The sequence below is a fragment of the Oreochromis aureus genome, linkage group 23 (genome assembly GCF_013358895.1).
Source record: "Oreochromis aureus strain Israel breed Guangdong linkage group 23, ZZ_aureus, whole genome shotgun sequence".
NCBI lineage: Eukaryota > Metazoa > Chordata > Actinopteri > Cichliformes > Cichlidae > Oreochromis > Oreochromis aureus.
Window position 1 is genome coordinate 30,866 of NC_052963.1, and position 24,717 is coordinate 55,582.

Genomic DNA, 24,717 nt, shown 5'->3' on the forward strand with positions numbered 1-24,717 from the left:
TGCCCTAACCTTAACCACTATGATTTTAGCCCCACCCCAATCACTTACCCTAACCCTAACCATTTTTGGGGGGGTTAATTTCTTTAAATACATAAATAAATAAATAATTATCTGATTACAATAAATAACAATAATGTACAACAAACAACACATGGGGAATTGGGACATATTGGGGATCAAAACTTTATTAAAACCATTAAAACCACGATATTTTGATTTATGACCCTTTTAATCACTTCATAATTTACAGTTAAAACACAACAACAGTCATTAAAATCACAAACTTTATTAAAACCCTTAAAAACACAATATGGCCGAAAAATATACAAACCCAAAAATCATAAAACCATAACTCGGTAAAAAACATACTCATCCAAGTTTAAAATTATAAATATATTTCTCGGCAAACCTACAAAATTCATAAAAACCTAATTGGATTACAAACATACAAACACAAATTGCTAAATCTTATATACATTACTTCAGAAAAACATAATTCTTAAAAATTCACATAATTTGCAAAATACATTTTATAAAACACATTTCATGCAATTTCATTACAAAGGTTAAAAAACACACATTCATAGTAGTATAAAACCATCACACATATTTGAAAACACATTGCCTAACCTAAAACTCAAAAGAACTAATGTACACGAAACCAAGCCTATAAAAGGCTGCACAGCAGAGAGGAGCTCATTTGGGAGCTGACCGTTGAAGAGGCAACATCTCTCTCTCTCTGTGCATTCCCAGCTTATAATTCATTGTGCCCCAGCCTGAGGAAGACCTATCTTGGGTCGAAACGTCATGACAGTGGGCACAGTAACTCATTGATTTTCACTTATTAAAAATTAAAAACTTTATTAATTTCATTTATTTTTATTTTTATTTAAAACACAAATTTCATTTACGTTTTTCTTTTTCTCGCCTTTGTTTGTGATTGTAAATTCATATACACATATTTTTCATATCTAACTGAAATAAATAGCACAGTAAAACAATTATTAAATAAAGATAACAAAGGCGACATCAAGAGACACACAAAACAAAAAATTAAAATATCCAAAACATGGGGTCCCGGATGGACTCGGAGGGCTGGACGGTGGTGCGTCACGGGAGAGGGCGGCTGCCTTCCCGTAGGCGTGTCCAGCAGGGGACAAGCGGCAGAGGCAGAGGGATGGACAGAGCACTGTCTGGACCCTTCAGGGACCGGACTCGATTCCACATCCCTAACCCTCTTCTGTGGAACCAGCTTCCAGTTTGGATTCAGGAGACAGACACTATCTCTACTTTTAAGATTAGGCTTAAAACTTTCCTTTTTACTAAAGCATATAGTTAGGGCTGGACCAGGTGACCCTGAATCCTCCCTTAGTTATGCGCAATAGACGTAGGCTGCCGGGGGGATTCCCATGATGCATTGAGTTTATCCTTTCCAGTCACCTTTCTCACTCACTATGTTTCAATAGTCTTCTCTGCATTGAATCATATCTGTTATTAATCTCTGTCTCTCTTCCACAGAATGTCTTTCATCCTGTTTTCCTTCTCTCACCCCAACCGGTCGCAGCAGATGGCCCCGCCCCTCCCTGTGCCTGGTTCTGCCGGAGGTTTCTTCCTGTTAAAAGGGAGTTTTTCCTTCCCACTGTCGCCAAAGTGCTTGCTCATAGGGTGTCATGTGATTGTTGGGTTTTTCTCTGTATCTACTGCACAATATAAAGTGCCTTGAGGCGACTGCTGTTGTGATTTGGCGCTATATAAATAAAATTGAAATGAATTGAATTGAATTGATATGTACATATATACAGTGAAACAGGGAGAGGAAGGGTCCAGGATTTCCAAGGGCAGGTCCAGGGCTGCAGAATGGGGAGAAACACTTGCTCACACTCCACTATGTCCACACAGTCAAATCCAAAACCGTGCTCACTCTCACTCACGCTCAATAAGAAAGGGCCCAGAGAAGACAGGTTCCGTTCCAGGAAGGTACTAGGGAGTACAACGGTCAGGCGAGGAACACCACTCCAACTAGGGATGGGTACTGATATCCGGTGCCATTACGGTATTTTTTTAAAAGCCGAGAAATGCACCTTATTTGATAGCTTGCTGCAAGACCTCACACCGAGCACATCTACTGCAGGTGCGGTGCCTGTTATTGGACCCGGAGTTAGCAACATCCCCCAAGAACCCGAAGAGGAGAGTCCTGGCCCTAGCCCTGCCAGTGTAGCAGAAATGATGACGGATGATGATGGCAGCAGCAGCCGTTCTTCTCTGGGTGAGTAGCCTAATGTTGTTTCTGTGTAATTTACGTTAAGTAGGCTAACCACGTTATTATATTAATGCATGTAAGGTGAACTAGCAAACACTGTTGTAGTTACATGCGGCTGTTTTCTTGTTTGATGGCAGATACTCCCTTCACCATGGCCAAAAAGGCTCAAATGACCAAAGAAAAGGTGGACAAAATTCATAGGGCAGTGACAAAATTTATAGTCAAAGATCTCCATCCATTTTCAACGGTGGAGTCACCATCATTCAGGTGAAAAACGTTGTATTACTTTGACATAAAAAAATAGTATCGCATAGACTGTATAATACTGTATAAGTTACTATGTTCATAGCTGCTTAGCTTGTAACTCTTTTCTAAATTGTTGGTGTAAATATGTATTTAGGTGTTTATAGGTAAACTATATTTGAATAAAGGGTGAGCTATATGTTTGTACTTTGTCTTTTTTATCTGTAAGAAAAAAATCTAATTCAAATTCAAATGTATTTTCTTTTTATTCAGGGAGATGGGTTATATGTTTTATTTATTTTATGTGGAAATTTCAAGTCAAACAAAATTTTTTATTTATAAATTTTGTTGTTTTGTTTTTTTTAATTCATGGAGATGTCCACTGCCCTTAATCCGAGGTATCAGCCCCGATCCAGGGATGATCTATCCAACACACTTATACCTGCTTGGTATTACGTGGAGAAAAGCAACAGAAAAAAAGAGACTGCTAAAAATAAAAACATAAGAGGTTTTTGGACAAAGTTTGTGTTCTCCGTTCTTTAAGCACCGGTTCAAGCACCGTTTAAAAAGTACTGGTTTGGCACCGGTATCGGATAAAACCTAAACGATACACATCCCTAACTACAACCAGGCCCTAAATATGGTTGGTGTTATTCAGTCGAAATGTGCCACAGGTGTGTGCGTGGGTGTGAATATCAGATGACCACTGATAGTCAGGGCCGCCACTGATGGATCATGACATTAATGAGAGAACATTTCCTAATGGCAGTTTCCTTTATTTACGTGAAGCCGTCCCCAGGAACTCCTTTTAAGAACGCCAGCTAATGGAAATCAGTTATTTTGAATTCTTAACCTTTATTCAATGGTCAGTAATTTTCAGCAGACTGGAGTTAAAATTCTAATGAATTTTATCTTTAGGTTAAGGATTAGGTGGATAACACTGATCAGTTTTCCGAGCAACAAAAATATTAAAGCTGTTTCCTTAACATAAGTGGTTTCTGTTAAGCAGAGAGAGATGCTGAAAGAATGATGAACTTAAATCTATGGATGAAATCTGAAATGGCAACATTTCTATGTCATGGTGATCATTGAAAACAATAATATTTTAAAATAAGTACTCAGATACATTTCAGGATGGTTGCTGAGTGACCTGCAGTTAGAATTATTTTGGTCTAAATAAAGACTAAAATGAATATAGAAATAAAAGTAATTAATACACACTGGATGTTATAACACATGGTTCACCCTGACAATCTCGATAAAATCATATTCAAGATGGGGATATGTTAGTGTAATAGACAGTACAACATTTGTGCCTAGTGACTGTGACTCCACGCATTGGTTTGTGAAGCTTTGCGATTAGTGTTTGATGTGACAATTCACAGGTGGATCTGGCTGTGAAACCACATACTGATTGGCTAATTGACTGTCTTGTCAGTCACATTTGCCAGTGAGCATACCTTGAATAATCTACCATTCTGACACTTAGAATGAATTAACTGACTTAATGTTTTATTCATCACAACCTGTTACATCCCCGTATGGTTGTAAGAAGCAGGTGTCCCCGGCCCCAGTCCCCAAATCAGAGTCTAGTGCCAGTTCTCAGTAAAAAACATTGTGTACCTATGCATACTTGGGGATAAACAAATATACCAATAATTTAAAGCAAATTACTCTGAGGTAAATCACCAGCATTTCCACAAAGCAGTGCTACCAATCTCAGTGTTAAAACAATATTGTAGCAGATCAGAACCACTGTGGGTTCCCAACATCCAATTAAAATCTTAATTGTGGACATTAAATTCTTAATCCTGTTGTTAATTATCCCTTATCCTGTTAATTAACCTGTATGGACAAAGTCGAACATTCATCTGAAGCAGACAAGGAAGCACACAGGCCATGAGAACCCACAGATTTATTTCCACAGACATTTCTAAAAAGTGATTGAAAAATATACAAACACAAAATAAACGAAGCAAGAACTAAGGTGACAAATGATTCACATACACAATACAAGGTAAATTAAATCTAAGAACAGCAAAGGCTAAAAAAAGCAAAGGCTAAATAAACCTAAAACAACCTGCATATGTATATATATATATATATATATATATATATATATATATATATATATATATATCCATAATGTCACACATTTATGTTAAAATGCAAAATTAAACAGTTTCAGTTGCCATCTTTGTATTTCACACAAAAGGAAAGGTTTTGACTTTTATTAATATTTTCCACTCTGATTTTAAATAGTCAGTACATTGATGTCTATCTAATTCACACGGATACTTTACTCATGTGTCCTGAGACAGGAGTTGCAACTGATCCCCTCTGCTATCTGGGGTCAGTGAACTGGACCTCCTGACTTATGCTGTTGGTGGACTTGAAGATGTTAAACAATGACCTACATTGTTATAAGAAGACACACTTATTTTTCTTTTTCTGCTGCAAGTAATCCTCTTGACTTTTCTTCAACCTCTCAATCTCCTGTTCAAGGGTATTTATTTTTTTCTCCATTTTATCAGTATTCCCTTTCAAGCCTTCTCCCATTTCAGATTTCCGTGCTTCCATTTCTTTTCTCAGATCTATGATTTCCTTTTCATGTTTTCTTATGAGGTCATTCTTTTCATCCTTCTCTCTTTGCATTTCTTTTATCTCATTCAAAATCAGATTGAATTTACATTCTATTGGTATCTTATAGTAGTTATTGCCATTGTTATCGACCATTGTTTGAATTTTGGTCATCAGCTCAGTGACTTGATGGCGGTTTTTCTGATCTTTGTTGTTGAGGACATGGTATCTCCTTCCACATTCATCAATTAGTTTTTTGAGAAATTCAGGAGAATCTGTTTCTATGAAACTTTGAGCTGATTGATTGTTTAGGTCATCACCTCTGGTTAATACAACAAAGATAAAATTAACGGAATCCTGACCAAAGATCTTCTTGATCAACTCCACAGTCTGTTTTTCCTCCTGTGTAAAGCGACTGATTTGAAGCACCAGTAAGAACACGTGAGGTCCAGGAGACAACATGTCGATACACTTCAGAAGCTCTTTTTCAACATCATCATTTGACAGCGTTGTGTCAAACAATCCAGGGGTGTCGATCACAACAACAGGCTGTACATCAACCTCTCCTGCTGCTTTCTGACAAGATGTGGTCACTGACTCAAAGCTGGCCTTCGATTCAAAATGTTCTTTGCCCAGAATGGTGTTTCCAGTTGCACTCTTCCCACTGCCAGTCTTTCCAATGAGCACCATCTTGAGAGGCTCTTTGCTGTGACATTTTTCTGCTCCCTTTTTGCTCGTTCTTCGACCAACGACATTTTTATTTCTTCTACTTTGTCTCTTTGTTACAGTTTGAACACTAACCTGAGGATTTCTTAACATTTCCTTTCTAAAGCATTTAGATTCCACATCATTCATATTTTCTACAGTATCTAACATCAGTGAGATCTCCTGTTTGTCCTTGATGTTGAGAAAAATGGATGTCCTTTCAAATTTCTCACAGAGCTTCTGAATGTCCTGGTTTTGTCTCACAGAGTTAACAACAGTTGGAGCTGTAGGATCTGAGTCCACAGTGAACAGGATCATGGTGAAGTCATTAACTCGAGAGCCAAATGTGTTCTGGATGGTTTCTAACTCTCCCTTGTCTTCATCAGTGAGGGGAGCCACAGGTAGGACCAGGATGAAGGCATGGACACCCTCAGGATCACAGAGGGAGATACACCTGAGTGATTCCTCCATCACTGCCTCCTGAGGTTTTCCATACAAGGCAGGCAGCTCCACCACAGAAACCTGACGTCCACACACCTCTCCCTGATATTTAACACACTCTGATGAGTTGGAGACTGAGTGAAGCTCTGTCTGACCTAAAATGTCCTTGGCTGCTGAAGTCTTTCCTGCTCTTTCCCTCCCAAACAGAACCAGGTTTAAAGTCCGCTTGACCTTTTCAGACTTTGGTTCTGTGGTCTTTACAGTGACTGTTTGGAATTTTCCTTTGTTCTCATAAGCAATGTTTTCAATTTTCTCCATTAGCTTTTGATGATTGTGTTCAGTCATATTGTACTGTTTTCCTTCACATTTTTTTAGAAGCCTTTTAAAATAATCATTTGTCTCATTGTCCTCATGTGTTGTGATGATCATTACACGTTTTAAGAAATTTTGGCCAAAAAACATCTGGATGTACTTGAAAGTTTTTTGGCACTCCTTTGTGAATTTAGAAGGTTCCACTAACATCAGTAGCACATTTGGACCAGGAGCACAGAGGCTCTCACAGGTCTTGAGCTCTTCTTTCACTTCTTCCTTAGATAGAGTAAAGATGTCAGGAGTTTTCACAACTGTGAGAGAGTTTCTTTTCCATACTTTTCTTTCCTCAAATGGTGAACAAAAATATCTACTCCCTATGATGAAGTCACCGACTCCTTTCAGTTTATCCTTGTTGTCTCCCAAAAGCAGAATCCTGAGCTGGAATGCTGAAAAAAAACAACAAAATAAAACATAACAAAAAAACAAAACAAAAAAGGGTTAGCCACGTCACATCACAGCAAAGTTTTACAGTGATGTATTATTTTTTTTGTCTGTTTTCTAAAAACATCTGGTGTTTGCACAAGTGTTCGAAGTTACAGACCCTTTCCAAAAAATTAGAATATCATGGAAAAGTTTATTTATTTCCATAATTCAAAACATTAAACTTTCATAGATTATAGATTCAGGGCCCACAACTTCAATGATTTCAAGCACCTAGTTGTGTATTTGTACATAATTTGGGCTTCCAGCTTATAAAACCCGAAAACTGGATTTCAAAAACTTAGAATACTGTGAAGACATCACCATTTACTTCTCAGTTTTTGCAGGACAAAAAAGAAAGAAATTAGGATCACATCAAATCAATCAAAATATGGTATTTTCAAAATGATATGTCAATCTTCAATACTTGGTTGGGAATCCCTTCGCCTTAATCACTGCTTCGATGCGCCGTGGCATTAAAGCAATCAGTCTGTGGCATTGCCAGGTAGTTACGGAAGCCAAGGTTTTCTTGATGCTTGCTGTCAGCTCTTCTTTGTTTTTGGGTCTGGTGCATTTCATTTTCCTCTTCACACCCGCCAGTCAAGCACTGTGATGGCATGTCAATCAAACCAGGTTTTGGTGCTTCTGACGGTATGGCCAGGGGCCAGGTCCTGCTGGAAGATGAAATCTGCATCTCCATACAGATCCTCAGTAGATCGAATCACGAAGCCCTCTAAAACATTCTGGTAGACTGTTGCGGTGACCTTGAATTTAAGAAAGCAGAGTTTACCAACACCTGCACCAGATATTGCACCCCAAATCATGACTGACTGTGGATATTTGGACCTCAAGCAGCTTGGGTTCTGTTTCTCACCCATCTTCCTCCAAACACTTGGACCTTGATTCCCGAATGAAAGGCACACTTTACTTTCATCAGAAAAGAGGACCTTTGACCACTGGCCAACAGTCCAGTCCATCTTCTTCTTGGCCCAGTTGAGTTGCTTCCAATGTTGGCTCAAGCTCAGAAGTGGATTTGAAGCTTTGACTCCTGCCTCATTCCACTCTTTCTGGAGCTCTGCCAGATTCTGGAATCTTCTCTCTGATAATCCGCTGAAGGCCACAGTCATCTCTTCTGCTGGTGCATCTTCTCCTGCTACATTTTGCCCTTCCACTAGACTTAACATTGATATGCTTGACAACAGCACTCTGTGAACAGCCAGCCTCCTTAGCTATGAACTTATGTGGCTTACCCATCCTATGGAGGGTGCCAATGAAGCTCTTCTGGCCAGTTGTCAAGTCTGGAGTCTTCCCCATATTGAACCAACTGAGACAACTGGATCAAAGTGAAGCAATTTAATGACACTTCGGAAAACCTGTGCAAGTGCTTTGAGTTTAGTAGATGAGTTGTGTGTGACACTCAGTTTAAAACATTCATGACCTGTAAAATTTGGGCTGATGTCATCACAGTATTCAAATTTTTTGAAATCCTGTTTTCGTGGGTTTCATGGGCTGGAAGCCTAAGTTATGTACAAATAAACAACTAAGTACTTGAAATCGTTTAAGTTGTGGGCCCTGAATCTATAATCTATAAAAGTTTGTTTTGAATGGAATTATAGAAATAAATAATCTTTTCCGTTATATGCTACTTTTTTTGGAAATTGTCTGTGTATTCCCACAATCGACCCACAGTGCTGAAAGATTCTGTAATGAATTTAGTTTCACTGCTGCTTACTGGTATTACTCTTATCAGTAATAATGATGGTATTTGTATAGCACTGTTTAAAAATGCAGATTAATTCCTGCATAAACACTCCTATGCACACATAAAAGGACAAAGACCAAAAATAGTGGGTGAAATAATTATGAAACCCTAACCCTATTAAGGTTTTGAAGAAAGGCAAGATAAGTTTGGAAGTGATCCAGTCAAAAGTAATCTTGTGCAGTAATGTTAGACGTACATATTTGATCTGGTGCCAATAAACAGGCAACCCTCTTTTTCTCATGCAATAAGGCAAAATGCTAATCCTTAGAAGGAAGAGAAGAATAGAAATATGAACACATTTCAACTTTGATGTCAGGTTTACTCTTTGCAAACTGTGTGGAGCACATAAAAAAAAAACAAGCTTTACACTTTATATTTTAGTCACTGAATCAATTTTAAAAATTAATCTATGAGTATCGCATGATATTTGGTCAAGTAAAACTAAAATGTTATAGATGCTTAAATTACAACTAAAAGTAAATGACATTTTACTTAAAAGACTGACTTATATTAAGTCAAACTTTACTGTCACAATAACATTGATATATGTGTATGTTTGGTATCTCTTTTTGTTTGTCTGTTCCTCTTTTCTGTTGTGAACATGACTTGTTTGAGTCTTAAGGTCCTGCAGGCCTTTCAGTTTCATTTATACATGCTTTTGAATCCACTGAGCGGCTACCCTGAGGTACTCCTGAGCAAGGTAACCTCCCTACACACTGCTCCCCGGGCACCCAATGGCTGCCCACCACTTCATTGAGTGAATGGGTTAAATGCAGAGAGGAATTTCCCCACAGGGATTAACACTAGAATTACTGAGCCTTTTTTCCCTGGTGCAAGTCCCTACTACTAGATTTACTGGCCTGCGCAGATTTGCGTAAATTCCCCCCGACCTTAACACCTCTTGGCACCCCGCTGAGATTTTCACAGGTCGTCAGCTCCATTGTTCTCCTGCTTTTGTTGTGCAAACACACCTCCCCAACCCCTAACCATGAGAGATTCAAGTTTTCCTTCCCTGCAAGGCTGCTTTCCTTCCTTACCTGCCTGCATGCCTGTCCATAAACATATATACACAGAGTTGTACATATATTTATATATTTATATAGCCACACCTTATATAATATGCATAAAGTCTAGTTATACACACAGACACATCTATATCATATATACACACACACACACATATATATATATATATATATATATATACATATATATATATATGTGTGTGTGTGTGTATATATGATATAGATGTGTCTGTGTGTATAACTATGTATGTGTGTGTATAACTATGTATGTATATATATATATATATATAATATGTATATATGTATATATATATATAAAATGTTTGTATAGTGCACTTTCTATACCTTGCTCTGTCCACTTTTTTGCAATGACAATGCAGATTTTCCACTTGTGGGACAAATAAATGCAGATTTGCTGTGTGTGTGTGTGTGTGTGTGTGTGTGCGCAACATTGGCATTTGTTTACTCAGATCCAAGGCAGGCCAAACCTCTGTGTTACAACCTACATACAAAAGACAGACATTCACAATATATGGGTACACAAGTCTGTTTTATTTCAAAGTCTTTCAAACTTTGAAACGAACCTTGGTAGGGAACAGCATTTCTTGCAGCTGGCAACAACGGTCGTGCATTCAATATAGTTGTGACTTCCGCAAAAAATGTGGTCAAAATCTCATGAGTAAGTTGAAGCATTTCTATCAGGCATTTCTGAAAGTTGTAACACAGAGGTTTGGCCTGCCTTGGATCTGAGCAACTCTGAGTGAGCAAATGCAAATGTGCCAGGCCTCAAGGACAATGGGTGGTTTGCACAACAAAAGCTGTAGGAGAAACAAGCTGACGACCTGTGAAAATCTCAGCAGGGGTGCTTAACACCTCGGGACTTGCACCAGAAAATAAAAAAGCCAGTAATTCTAGGGGGTATTGGGTTTAGGGAAGTTACGCAAATTTGCGCAGGATAGTAAATCTAGTGTTAATAAAGTATACATTATTATTATTATTGTTATTATGATTATTATTATTATTTATAAGGTATAGAGGCAAAGTATATGTCATAAGGCTAATGCTATCGGCTATGTACGACAGGCCTTCAAGCTGGCTGTAAAGTTAAACCTTTACTTAAAAAGCCATTCCTAGACCCAGCTGTCTTAGCTAATTATAGGCCAATCTCCAACCTTCCTTTCATATCAAAAATCCTTGAAAGAGTAGTTGTCAAACAGCTAACAGATCACCTGCAGAGGAATGGCTTGTTGGAAGAGTTTCAGTCAGGTTTCAGAGCTCATCACAGCACAGAAACAGCTTTAGTGAAGGTTACAAATGATCTTCTTATGGCCTCTCACAGTGGACTCATCTCTGTGCTTGTCCTGCTAGACCTCAGTGCAGCGTTCGATTCTGTTGACCATAATATTCTATTAGCGCGATGAAAGCGCGCTGTAGGTATTTCAGGTACTGCGCTGCAGTGGTTTGTATCATATCTATCTAATAGACTCCAATTTGTGCATGTAAATGGAGAGTCCTCTTCACACACTAAGGTCAATTATGGAGTTCCACAGGGTTCAGTGCTAGGACCAATTCTTTTTACATTATACATGCTTCCCTTAGGCAGCATCATCAGAAGACATAGCATACATTTTCACTGCTATGCTGATGACACCCAACTCTATCAGTCCATGAAGCCAGATAACACACACCAATTAGTTAAACTGCAGGAATGTCTTAAAGACATAAAGACCTGGATGGCCGCTAACTTTCTGCTTCTAAGTTCAGATAAAACTGAGGTTATTGTACTCGGCCCTGAAAATCTTAGAAATATGGTATCTAAGCAGATTCTTACTCTGGATGGCATTACCTTGGCCTCCAGTAACACTGTGAGGAACCTTGGAGTCATTTTTGACCAGGACATGTCCTTCAATGCACATATTAAACAAATATGTAAGACTGCTTTCTTCCATTTGTGCAACATCTCTAAAATTAGAAATATCCTTTCTCAGAGTGACGCTGAAAAACTAGTTCATGCATTTATTACTTCCAGGATGGACTACTGTAATTCATTATTATCAGGATGTCCTAAAAACTCCCTGAAAAGCCTTCAGCTAATCCAAAATGCTGCAGCAAGAGTCCTGACAGGGACTAGAAAGAGAGAGCAGATTTCTCCTGTTTTGGCTTCCCTTAATTGGCTTCCTGTTAAATCCAGAATTGAATTCAAAATCCTGCTCCTCACATACAAGGTCTTAAATAATCAGGCCCCATCTTATCTTAATGACCTTGTAGTACCATATCACCCTATTAGAGCACTTCGCTCTCGCTCTGCAGGCCTACTTGCTGTTCCTAGAGTATTTAAAAGTAGAATGGGAGGCAGAGCCTTCAGTTTTCAGGCCCCTCTTCTGTGGAACCAGCTTCCAGTTTGGATTCGGGAGATAGACACTATCTCTACTTTTGTAGAAAAAAGTAAACTGTTAACCCTTAGATGCACACGTGGGGTCAAAAATGACCCCACGGGTTGTTTTTCTTCAAAATCTTTAAAATTAAAAGTTGTAATATATTCATATTCCAGGTATTCCTCATAAAATATGTTTGTAACATGAGGCCATTTGCATTTTTATTTATTTTTTCATTAATTAAAAAAAAATGCAGTTTTTGTATCACTACCCCACTCTTCCACAAGTGGGGTCAAAAATGACCCCAAGCAGTTCCTATGGAATCTTCTATGAAACTTTCATTCTTAGCAGCTCTGACTGTCCCACTTATTCATCTGATGGATCAGGAATGAATTTTTACACAGTAACATACATGATTTATTGTCAGGGCTGCACATAAGTGGTCCGCAGGTGCACATTCACTGTCAAAATAAAAGTATTCCCTAAAATTCAGAGAATACCCGCTTCTTTTGCGGTGGAGGAACACCAAAGTAATTGCTCATGGAGCTTGGTTCTACGACATCTATAAGAGTTCTGAACAAATGTCTGTCCTCCTCCAGAACATCTTATGTACGCAAACGCGCATTCCAACTTCTTATCTGGTGCGTCTTTTATTTTGACAGCGAATGCGCACCTGCGAACCATTTATGTGCAGCCCTGTTTATAGTTTCCTGTGCATTTCAAACATTGTCCTTTCTGATGGGTTTTTTTTAAAATATCTAAAGTAACATCGCTGCTATGAGGCCAGCTAGGATCCCTGTGGACCTTGCCCTACAAATGATCCAGGACAGATGGGATGATGAGCCCATAAGAGGCATTGACTCAGAATCTGACATCTAAGCTATAGAGGACCCAGACTGTCCCCCCCCCACTGAACAAGGCCAGTCAGATACAGAGGAGTCCTCTGAAGAGGAAATGGCTATTGAGTCTAACAGAATGAGCCCCTCTTACTGCTCTAGCCACAATATACTGGGGCTTGCACCTGGGTTTAGTACTGTCTCCCCAATAGATGCTTGGAAGATGTTCATGTCTGATAATATAATAGAAGAGGTGCTGACATGCACAAACATGGAGGCATGAAGAGTAGCCACAGACAGGGGAAAAGAGTGGAAAAATGTAATCAAACTTAAGCTCCTAGCCTTCATTTGATTGACCATTCTTGCAGGAAGTGAGAAGAACTGGGATGTACCAGTCAGTGGGTTTTTTGGGAGTCCTCTGCATAACCCATTGTACAAGGCCACTATGTCAATTCAAAGATTTGAACATATTCGCCGTTTCTTGCACTTTGATGACAAGAGGACCAGAGCCTACCGACTGAAAACAACCCATATGGCAGCTTTCCGCTACATATGGGACCTATTCCTGGTCAACTGCAGGCAGAAATTCACCCTCAGTGATTGTGTTACAGTGAATGAACAACTTGTGCCTTTCAGAGGGAAGGCCCAGCTTCTGCAGTATATGCAGAGCAAGCATACAAAAGTAATACAAGGATACAAAAACTGCAATTTCTTAAAATTAATGAAAAAATAAATTAAAATGCAAAGGGCCTCATGTCACAAACATGTTTTATGACGAATACCTCAAATATGAAAATATTACAACTCTTTGTTTTAAAGATTTTAAAGAATAACAACCAAGTTTATAGCAAAATGCATTGTTTCTAGGTAGGTGTAGGTAGGTATTGGTAGGTTGTGCATCCAAGGGTTAAGGAATAAACATATATTCTTAGTGCTTATTTTCTGATCATATTGTTTTATGTATTTTAGTAATAAAGGCTTGTAAAGCAAGGGCACTTTTGACTCACAAACTAAGTGCTTAGCCAGACTGAAAAACAGGAAGTTAGTGTAGAGCTGTACAAGCATATAAATAAATACAGGAAACCAGACACAAAAAAGAGGAACTAGTAACATATAAGCAGTTGTTTGTATCGAAACTATGTGTGACGTGTGAAGTACCAAAATAACACCTATATGAGACACATTTTTAGCTTCTAATGTTAGAGATTCTGCAACTGGCTTTGGGCTGTGCAGGGCTCTCTCTTCCGGAAGATGATTGAATAAAGAATTATAAATGTTTTCACCACTCCTGAGTCGGGTTTTCTCTGTTCTATCATGGGGATCAAAGAACTGGGTTTAATAAAGATTAGGCTTCAAACTTTCCTTTTTGCTAAAGCATATAGTTAGGGCTGGACCAGGTGACCCTGAATCCCCCCTTATTTATGCTGCAATAGAAATAGGCTGCCGGGGGACTCCCATGATGCATTGAGTTTTTCCTTTCCAGTCACCTTTCTCACTCACTATGTGTTAATAGACCTCTCTGCATCGAATCATATCTGTTATTAATCTCTGTCTCTCTTCCACAGCATGTCTCTATCCTATCTTCCTTCTCTAACCCCAACCGGTCGCAGCAGATGGCCCCGCCCCTCCCTGAGCCTGGTTCTGCCGGAGATTTCTTCCTGTTAAAAGGGAGTTTTTCCTTCCCACTGTCGCCAAAGTGCTTGCTCATAGGCCATCATATGATTGTTGGGTTTTTCTCTGTATCTATTATTGTACGATCTGCTGTACAATATAAGGCACCTTGAGGCGAGTATTGCTGTGATCTGGCGCTATATAAATGAAATTGAATTGAATTGAATTAATGCAGAGGCTCAAGGATCAAATATAATATATAGGTATGTGACTTTTATGTGACTTTTGTTGCCATGATGACAGGTCTCTCTTGGAAATGAGATTTTAAATCTCAATGAGATTTTTACCTGAATAAATAAAGGACTAATAACCTCTGGCCATTTACTGTGTGTCTCCAAGCTTTCATGTCTTCTCTCCATTATCCTGTAACAATAAAGGCTAAAAACATATTTTCTGTGACTGTATGAACCTTGATCTGTCAGGAGAAGTCATATTTCCACTATATAAATTTTGTATAAAAAGTAAGAAAATTTGTGTTGGGTTGTGTCAAGAGACCTGAGCTAGAAAGAGATTGAAGTCCCCCCCATCGCCGCCTCTACATCACAGCTATGAGAGGTTAAAAGGTCTTAATATCAGCCTTATGTGATTAAAATAGATCAGAATGCTAACATAGAGCATTTTTCTTTTTCCTAACAATAAGGCATTTTTATTCTTAATCAAAGATAAATGATATATTCGTTTATATATAATATAAACGAAATATAAGTTTGATCAACATATTAATGAAAAATGTAGTTTGAATAGTAGAATAACTGTCTACAAAAACTGTTGAGTTTTGTAGTGCCGTGTGTGTGTGTGCACATGAGCTAGCTTCAAACACACACAAAACCTTGGTAGTTTCTGTGTGTCTGACTCTGTGTCAAAACTGCACCACAAAATTCGAGTAAATGCAGGAAGATTAGAACTTTGTCGCCAATTCATCACACACATAATGCTGAGCCAAAGAAATAACATTAAGTGTTGATACTGTTAAACACAGAAAAATGTTATATATTGGATTTACTGATGGTTAACACAGCCGCAGAAACACTTCAAATCAAAATATATGCCAACATATTCAACAGAAATATCTATGAGAAAAATGTAATTAAAGTAGAATTACTTAATCTGAATGAAACATAAAGTGGATTGTATCCATATGTGACTGAATGTGAATTCTTTATGTTAAATATAACAAAGAAAATGTAATGAATTTATTTTAAAGTAAAATTTTAAACTTTATGTTAAATCTTGTAAGTCAGATAATTTAGATAAGTATAGTTTAAGGGATTTGATTATTTTGGGATTTGTCACGGTCCTGGGTCGGTGACCCAGTGTTTTTGGTTTTTGTACTTTTACTTTTGATACTTTTATGTATTATGACTGTTTGTGTTTCGGTTTCCCAGTGTTTAGCCTGTGCTCCCTCTGTTTGGTGTCATCCCTGCCTGTGTATCCCCTCTAGTGTAGTCAGGTCTCTGTGTTAAGCCCGCGTCTTTGAGTCTGTGTCTTTGCGTGTGTGTGTGTGTGTGTGTGTTTTTCCTGTTTTACATTGAAGGTCCGTGTCTGATCTCAGTTCAATTCAGTTCAATTCAATTTTATTTATATAGCGCCAAATCACAACAAAAGTCGCCTCAAGGCGCTTCATAGGTACAGAGAAAAACCCAACAATCATATGACCCCCTATGAGCAAACACTTTGGCGACAGTGGGAAGGAAAAACTCCCTTTTAACAGGAAGAAACCTCCGGCAGAACCAGGCTCAGGGAGGGGCAGGGCCATCTGCTGTGATTGGTTGGGGTGAGAGAAGGAAAACAGGATAAAGACATGCTGTGGAAGAGAGACGGAGATTAATTACAGATATGATTCAATGCAGAGAGGTCTATTAACACATACTGAGTGAGAATGGTGACTGGAAAGGAAAAACTCAATGCATCATGGGAATCCCCGGCAGCCTATGTCTATTGCAGCATAACTAAGGGAGGATTCAGGGTCACCTGATCCAGCCCTAACTATATGCTTTAGCAAAAAGGAAAGTTTTATGTCACGGACCTGGTCCCGGGGACTCGGGGTCCATGAGCAGTGTGGAACTTTATTGTTATTATTATGATTATTATTGTTATTATTATTATTATTGTTATTATTATCATTATTATTATTATTATTATTATTATTGTATTGGATGTATGTTTTCTGCACTGTGCTCTTGTGTTCCATGCTGGTGGGTGTATATGTGTGCGGGTGTGTCTGCGGGTGTGGCTGGAGGATGAAGGACAGCCACCTGCAGGCCTGATGGGTGTGGCCCTGCCAGCTGCCGGTCACGCCTAGGTTCTCACACACCTGCTTCTGATCAGGCTCGTCGGGGGAGCTACTTAGCAGAGAGATGGAGCTTCTTCCGGTGCAGGATCGTTGAGTTAGACTCCATGTCAGTGTCTCAAGTACTGTTTAGTGTATGCCTGCTGGAGTTGGTGCCATAATGGCTGCGTCTGTTGTTTTTCCTCAGGAGGAGAGCGGAACACAGGACTGCAGGACACACGGGGTTTGCGTAGGCACAGGAGCAGAGAGCACGGAATACCAGCACTTAGGAGAAGGCGCAACACAGGAGTTGAGGGAGCACCTTGGAGATTTATTGTGTGGTGTACCTTTACCCCACTGTAAATAAATGCATTGTTCATTGCACTAAGTCCAGCGTTTGGGTCCTTTCTCCAACATCCCCCACGGCTTGCCCTGGCATTCTGTGACATTTTAAGCCTAATCTTGAAAGTAGAGATAGTGTCTGTCTCCCAAATCCAAACTGGAAGCTAGTTCCACAGAAGAGGGGCCTGAAAACTGAAGGCTCTGCCTCCCATTCTACTTTTAAATACTCTAGGAACAACAAGTAAGCCTGCAGTGTGAGAGCGAATTGCTCTACTAGGGTGATATGGTACTACAAGGTCATTAAGATAAGATGGGGCCTGATTATATAAGACCTTGTATGTGAGGAGCAGGATTTTGAATTCAAGTCAAAAATGACTCCAAGGTTCCTCACAGCATTACTGGAGGGCAAGGTAATGCCATCCAGAGTAAGAATCTGGTTAAATACCTAAGATTTTCAAGGCCAAGTACAATAACCTCAGTTTGATTTGAATCAAGAAGCAGAAAGTTAGCGGCCATCCAGGTCTTTATGTCTTTAAGACATTCCTGCAGTTTAACTAATTGGTGTGTGTTATCTGGCTTCATGGATAGAGAGAGCTGGGTGTCATCAGCATAGCAGTGAAAATGTATGCTATGTCTTCTAATGATGCTGCCTAAGGGAAACATGTATAATGTAAACAGAATTGGTCCTAGCACTGAACCCTGTGGAACACCATAATTGACCTTAGTGTGTGAAGAGGACTCTCCATTTACATGTACAAATTGAAACTGGATCTCAGTGTGTTCAGTTTACGTTTTCCCCTGTCCCATCATGTCTGATTACTCCCAGCTGTTCCCTCCTGCCCTCTCATTCCCTTGTTATCCTTCTGTGTAATTAAGCCTTGTGTCTGCCTCTGTTAGTTGCTGGTTCGTATGTGTAATCTCCGTCCGTCATTCTGTGTTCACTCTCTGCGTCATTCTGCATAATTTTCTGTGTCTCCCTGCATCTCCGTTTTCAGGTTTGTTTTTGCTTAGTTTTCCCAGTTTGGGTTTTCTCTTTTCGCCACCCTTGCCTTTGCTGTATGTGCACGCTCCATAAATAAAGCTTCCTCACCTCAATTGTGCCGCATCTTGGGCCCTTTAATAATTCCACACGGTTTCCCCGGCTAACCGTGACAGGATTATTATTATTGAGTTGCTTTTGCTTTTCTCTTGCTAAATTCCTTTAATAAAATTTCATACAATTAAATTCTAAATTGTAGAAATTCACTTTTTAACCTTTTGTGAAACAGTAATGGTAGATGTTTGAGTATTATTCTTTATTATTGCAAATAGCTCTTACAAGTTACCCCAGTGTAATAAAATAATCTTCCCTTGGAGCCTGCTGTCAGGCTGCTAAAGTCATCCCAGGAGTAACACGTGCCACGATCAAGAGGGGAGCTACTGTTAAGAAGTGTAACTGATCCGATTTGACCAGCAGCAAGCCTACTTAGGTTTCTTCTTATCAGTGTTAGCAGGGAAGACACCTGGAAGATTTTGAGGTAGTTAGTACTGGGCAAGTGCCCTCACCCACATCGGCTCCAGAACCAACATTGTCTACTGGGTAATACTCATAGGATCAGGGATTAGAACTTCTTCTACAGAGAGCCAAAATTAACTTCCTGTATAGGGTGTTTGTGGGCCTACAGATTGACAGTTGATTTTTTTTCTTTGTTGTAACAATGCCCCTTCGCAATAAATCCTATACTGTTTGAAAGCCTGTTTATTTCTCCTTAAATGTTGACATATTGCATGCATTTATGGGTTTAGAAGCAGAGTTGAGCATGTGAGCTGTGCTCATGAAAAACTTGCCAGATCTTCTCTGGCAATGCCAAACACCTTATTCTGTTACTGACTCTTGCTTGGTAATGTTTATTGGATTGGATGATTGAAGTCAGAAGAAAAAAAATGACATATTATAAAATTAACAACTTATTTAACAAACAGGGGCCTTAATGCAAAATAAATCCACTGTCAAAGTACATGATTTACTGCCAATAAGCATTGTTACAAGAAAGAAATAATCAACCAAAGATAAATTTCTTTACTTTTTGTGTTTATATATTCGCATATGAGGACATTTATTTGTCCTCAAGTCAGATGGTATGAAATAGTTTTTGATTTCAATTTGTTCCAACCTTCTTTAATCAGGAGAACCTTGAGACTATGAAACAATTAAATTATTGTTAGAAAATGAGAAAAGTCATGCACATGCACCGTTTTAAATGTGAGAAAGCCTGGACTCACCATGTGCTGCTGCCATACTCTCACTGTCATTCAGCTGCAGAACTTACAAACTGTTGAGTTAAAAACAAACACACACATTCAGTGAAAGACCCAATATTTTATTGTTACATTTAATGTTACTGTACCTTAACTAGAATATTATTATTACCTGTTTTGGGTTTACCTTCTTATTATACATAAGTTTTAAAATCTTTACAGACATAATAAATTTAACTAAAACAAATGCACGTTGCATGTACGTATACATGGTGATTTTCTTACTTTGACACCAGGTTTTAAAGTTTCTTTTAACCAGGGAAATTCTGAATACTCTCCAATCCAAATAAAGGTGCTGTATTTTACAAAAATGTAATGGCTCTTTGGAAGTAGTATGTGAAACAATAGAGGAACTGGATGAGATTCTTGAAAACATTTTGTTACTCATTGTGAACACATCTACAGGTTTGACGGACTGGTCTGCAAAAAATGTTTTGCTGCCATCGCTGACTGTGAGTTTTTTAAGCCTTCCTGTCATGTTTGGGTCAAATCTGACCGATTTACAACTTAAAACACTCCTCCACACCATGCACTTGAACATATAACAGTGATTATCACCTCTTTCATTAAATTTTGAGTGTTTTAATCAACTTTGTTACATCTGTGGTGTTCCCAGTCAAAGGTGACTGCCATAGGAAATGAATGGGTATCCCACTGAATCGGTAGTTCAGTGGGTTGTTCAGTGAATGGACTACTGAGCAACCCACTGAACGACACCCACTGAATAGGACAGTGAATGGGTCACTGAACGACCTATTGAATTGGCCACTGAACAAGTGGTACCCGTTATGTACAATCCAGACCCTGAGGTTGACAGTTGATGAGCGCCTGGTTCCTTTCAGAGGTCACTGTTTCTTCAAGGTGTACATTCCAAGCAAACCAGGGAAAAAAGGAATAAAGATCTGGGTAGCATGTGATGCCAGGAGAAGCTATGCCTGGAATAAGCAGGTATACATGGGGAAACCCAGTACTGGAAGGGCCGAAAAAAACAAGGGCATGCATGTTGTGCTGGACATGACAACCGGTCTCCAAGGGCACAATATCACATGTGACAACTTCTTCAAATCATATGCTCTTGGTCAGGACCCTTTGAAAAGAAAGCTCACCATCGTAGGGACAGTGAAGAAGAACAAGCCTGAACTTCCCCCTGCCTTGGTATCGACCAGAGGAAGAGAGGCACTCTAATCAAAATTTCCTTTCACTGACACCCACACTCTTGTGTCATATGTTCCCAAGAAGAATAGAAATGTCATCCTGATGAGCACGCTACACAAAGATGCTGCTGTCAGAACCACAGAGAACAGGAAGCACCTTATGATCCAGGACTACAACAAGAACAAAGGAGACATTGACTGGCTTGATAAGGTAACGTAAAGTTTCATCCATCATGCATTTTATTTTATTTTTATTTATGTGAATAATAGCATTTTGTGTATGACAGACTAAATATTATTCCTAATCTCTTATTTATTGTTCCTTTTATTGCAGCTTACTGGTACAGGTACCAGTAAGCTGCAAACCTGCAAGTGAATGACAGCCCGTCGGCCTGGCACTGTTCCACAACATTCTTGATGTGTCTCCTTACAATGCATATGTGGTGTGGACAGCCATCGACCCAACCTGGAATCAGGGGAAGAGTTTCAAGAGGAGACTTTTACTAGCAAAGCTGGGGAAAGCTTTAGTGACTCCTCTTATTCAACGGCGTCAGCACATTTCCCGCAGACCTGCCTCTGACAGTCTGGTTAGGAGTGTTCAAGCCCCAGCCTCAGCTGCTGCTGCTCTCCGCCAACAAGCAAATGGGCAAAAAAGGAAGCGCTGTGAGCTCTGTGCCCCTAGAGACAACAAAACAAGCCTAAGATGCTGCAAATGTGATGCCTATGTTTGCAAGGCCCACCTCACCTGAGTGTCACATGCCACTCATGTGCATGAATACACACACACACACACACACACACACACACACACACACACACACACACACACACACTTGGCTTCATGTGGAGTCTGGTCTTTGGTTTTCAATTTATTTTTTACATTACATGTTCATTTTGTAATACAGTGCCTATTTGTATTTTCACTGCAGTTATTTTATGTCTAATTCTATTTATTCACATTAAACACTACTTTGAGACATTGTTCACAGCTAAAGAATGTTGAATAAAAATTTGGTGGGGAAGAAATGGTTTTTGTGCTAATTTAAGAGCTTGAGTACCCCTGTACATCACTGCTCTAGATGAAAAGCACAACATCCAGGTTTGCAAATGGAAACATTTTCAGTGGTTAATTTACTCTCTAATATTTGTGAGGCCCTTCCCACTTAACTACAAGTTAGGAACAAGCTAATAAAGAAGTGTGTCAGCGGTTACTTCCGTTTTTAATAAATGAAGGTGTCCTAAAGTTTTAAAATGTTCTTTTTTAAAGTTACAGTGGAACTCAACCACCATCATTTGAATGTTCACTGGTGGTTTATTTCTGCTGTTCCAAATGTACATGCTGTTATTCATTAACTGATCAAAATCAGATTCATTTTACAATCTGTAGTCAAAGGTTGGTTTTATAACTATGACTATGAGTTAATGATTAAAAAAAAAGTCAGTTTATCAGCACTTTCTGTAATCTATCCAGAAAGTTCTGTTTCATGACACACACATATATTATTACTATTACAGTATATAGATATTATTTTTACAACTAAAGCAGCTGAACCTTTTAAATTTAAAAAATATATATATTTTTATATTAAAAAAGCTTTGGTCCATGTGACTAGTGGGGATTCCACCAAAATTGACCTCTTAATTTAATTTAAAATCTATTTGAGATCATTTTTCATGACAGAATAACATATTAAATAACTATGAACAACTTATGAGAAATTTCATTGAAAAATTGTTTTTGGTCTGCCAGATATTTTCTTAGCATATGCATGCTATTTGCTAACTGATTAAAAAAATTAAAGTATTCAGAATTATGATGCCCACAAAATATGTAGAATCATAAATGGTGCATATGTTTTTCTGGTAGACAGATAAATCTAGCTTTACCCACTATTGATTATTCAGATAAATAGAAGCTGCACTGTTAAACCACAGATCTACATTTACTAAGTTAAAAGTAACCTTAATTACATTTTCTTACGGTTATTTGTTATCTTTTTAAAAATCTTTTTGACCGCTGCTACCATCATAAATGAAATCAAATTGATCCTTCCTGAGACTTTACACTCTTAAACAGAAATGTATCTGTTGAAGCTGATTAAGTGCATTATTGCTGAGATCCTATCAAATTTTAAGCTGTAAATTCAACAAATCAATTCACTGGATTTCCTTATTTTAAATGACGCTTTACAAACAGAACCAGTGACTTGTTTTCTTTAGATTAGATCAAAATGTAGAGCTTACCTGAGTTGTCTGTAGCTGTTACGTCTCTCTGTGATACCTCTGTACTGGTAACACAAGTCATACAATGATTCTTCAGGTCTATCGGCTACACATAGTTGTCAGTCCCATAAGTAGGCATTGGGGAAAAATATTCAGACAGTTTACAATTATATATTTAAAGAAGCAGTCTCTAGAATTCTAGCTATGCTTATTTATTCAATTTTGTACCCACCGTGCGATCTAGTTATTGAGTCATTCTTTTTCCATGTACGTAAATGAATGTGGCACTTCCCACATAAAATAAAATTCAACCTGGCACAGCCTTTGCTCAGCACAATGGGCAGAACATTGCACTGCTGATATTACTGAGACACCTCAGTCAATATTTAACCTGTGACACTTCAAAGAAATCTAATGTTAGATTAACAACTGTTAACAAGCTGAATGAGGAGAAGGTTTTGTTGGACCCACACGGTCGCACTTCTTTTCCTAAAAGAGGAATCCCCACCGGATACACGATGGAAGGGTGGAAAAACTGGAGGGTCATGTGCCTGGCGGGAAACAGCCCTCCAGGACAATCGGGCTCCCCCAAGCTCAGGCTTCTTGTTGAGAAGAGGGTGTCAGGCATTCAGGGACCAGTTGATCAAATCCATAATTCCTCTTTTAGGTTTTAGAGAACAGACAGTGAGAGTCTTCCAGGGTTAAGTAGAAAGTAGACGAGACTAGACAAGGACATGAGAAGCCCAGCAGGAAAGATACGGGAGAGGGAGAAAAGTGCGACCGCCTTGGTCAAGAGCCAAAGAAGAATGTGCTGTTTGTCCATCGTGGTTCCAATAAAACCTTCTCCTCATTCAGCTTGTTAACAGTTGTTAATTAGATTTCTTTGAAGTATAATAGGTTAAATATTGACTGAGGTGTCTCAGTAATATCAATATCAGACTGTTGATCGAGGACACTGAAGACATCTACCTTTTCGGAACAATGATAACGGGGTTCTTGCTGATCGGAGATGGCTTGGCCCTGGCTTATCGGAAATTGAGCAAAGCGGAAATGGCTGTTCAAAACCCCACGAGGCTGCCTGCGATGATTGAAACGATGGGACAAGTTGTGAATTCTTAAAATGTGCTCATCAACATGGATAAGATTTTGGAGAAGATCGAGGCTGTCGTGAGTACTCAGACTATGCTCTTTGAGCGTTAATGTGATGACATCTTGGAGAAGCTCATGGCATTTGTGAGTACTCAAACTATGCTCTATGAGCACAAAATTGATAACATCTCAGAGAACCTCACGGCTCTCCAACTGTAGATTGAGAGACCAGTGACCGACATTTAGATCGACTGTAAAATTGACATGCAGTTGTTCGCACTAAAGGAAACCACCATCATTTCATGTGGCTACCAAATCGGCACCAGCTGTGGTCTCAAGGCTGGAGCTGAACAACAAAAAAGTCCCTCCCTGATAACAGACTCTGTTTTGACTCTTTGGATTCCAAATGCCTTCCAATGCTTATCTCCAACGCTGAGGTCAGACAGCGGATCTGGGCCCAGCGCATGCTACAGGACCAGATACACTGTCTACACTAGCTTACGCTCACCCCTTACCCACCCCTGTAGCTTGACATGTGCTTTTATGGTGTATTAAGATTCATGTGTTTTTATGCTGTTTTTTTTTTTTCTTTCCTCAAACTGTTCTCTCATCAGGAGCTCAGTTTGGGTGAAGCTTTTTTCTCCTCCTCTTA

General features: G+C 39.0%; 1 protein-coding gene across 1 annotated transcript; it reads right to left on the reverse strand.

Annotated features, from left to right (window-relative positions):
• Positions 1-4,668: 4,668 nt before the first annotated feature.
• Positions 4,669-23,295, reverse strand: LOC120436426 (GTPase IMAP family member 8-like). The gene is made up of 4 exons (XM_039607427.1): positions 23,209-23,295; positions 22,998-23,082; positions 19,564-19,613; positions 4,669-6,987 (listed from the first exon to the last, which is right to left on the reverse strand). The coding sequence occupies exons 3-4, from the start codon at positions 19,577-19,579 to the stop codon at positions 4,925-4,927; spliced, it is 2,079 nt and encodes a 692-aa protein (XP_039463361.1). The 5' UTR covers positions 19,580-19,613; positions 22,998-23,082; positions 23,209-23,295; the 3' UTR covers positions 4,669-4,924.
• Between the last annotated feature and the right edge of the window lie 1,422 nt (positions 23,296-24,717).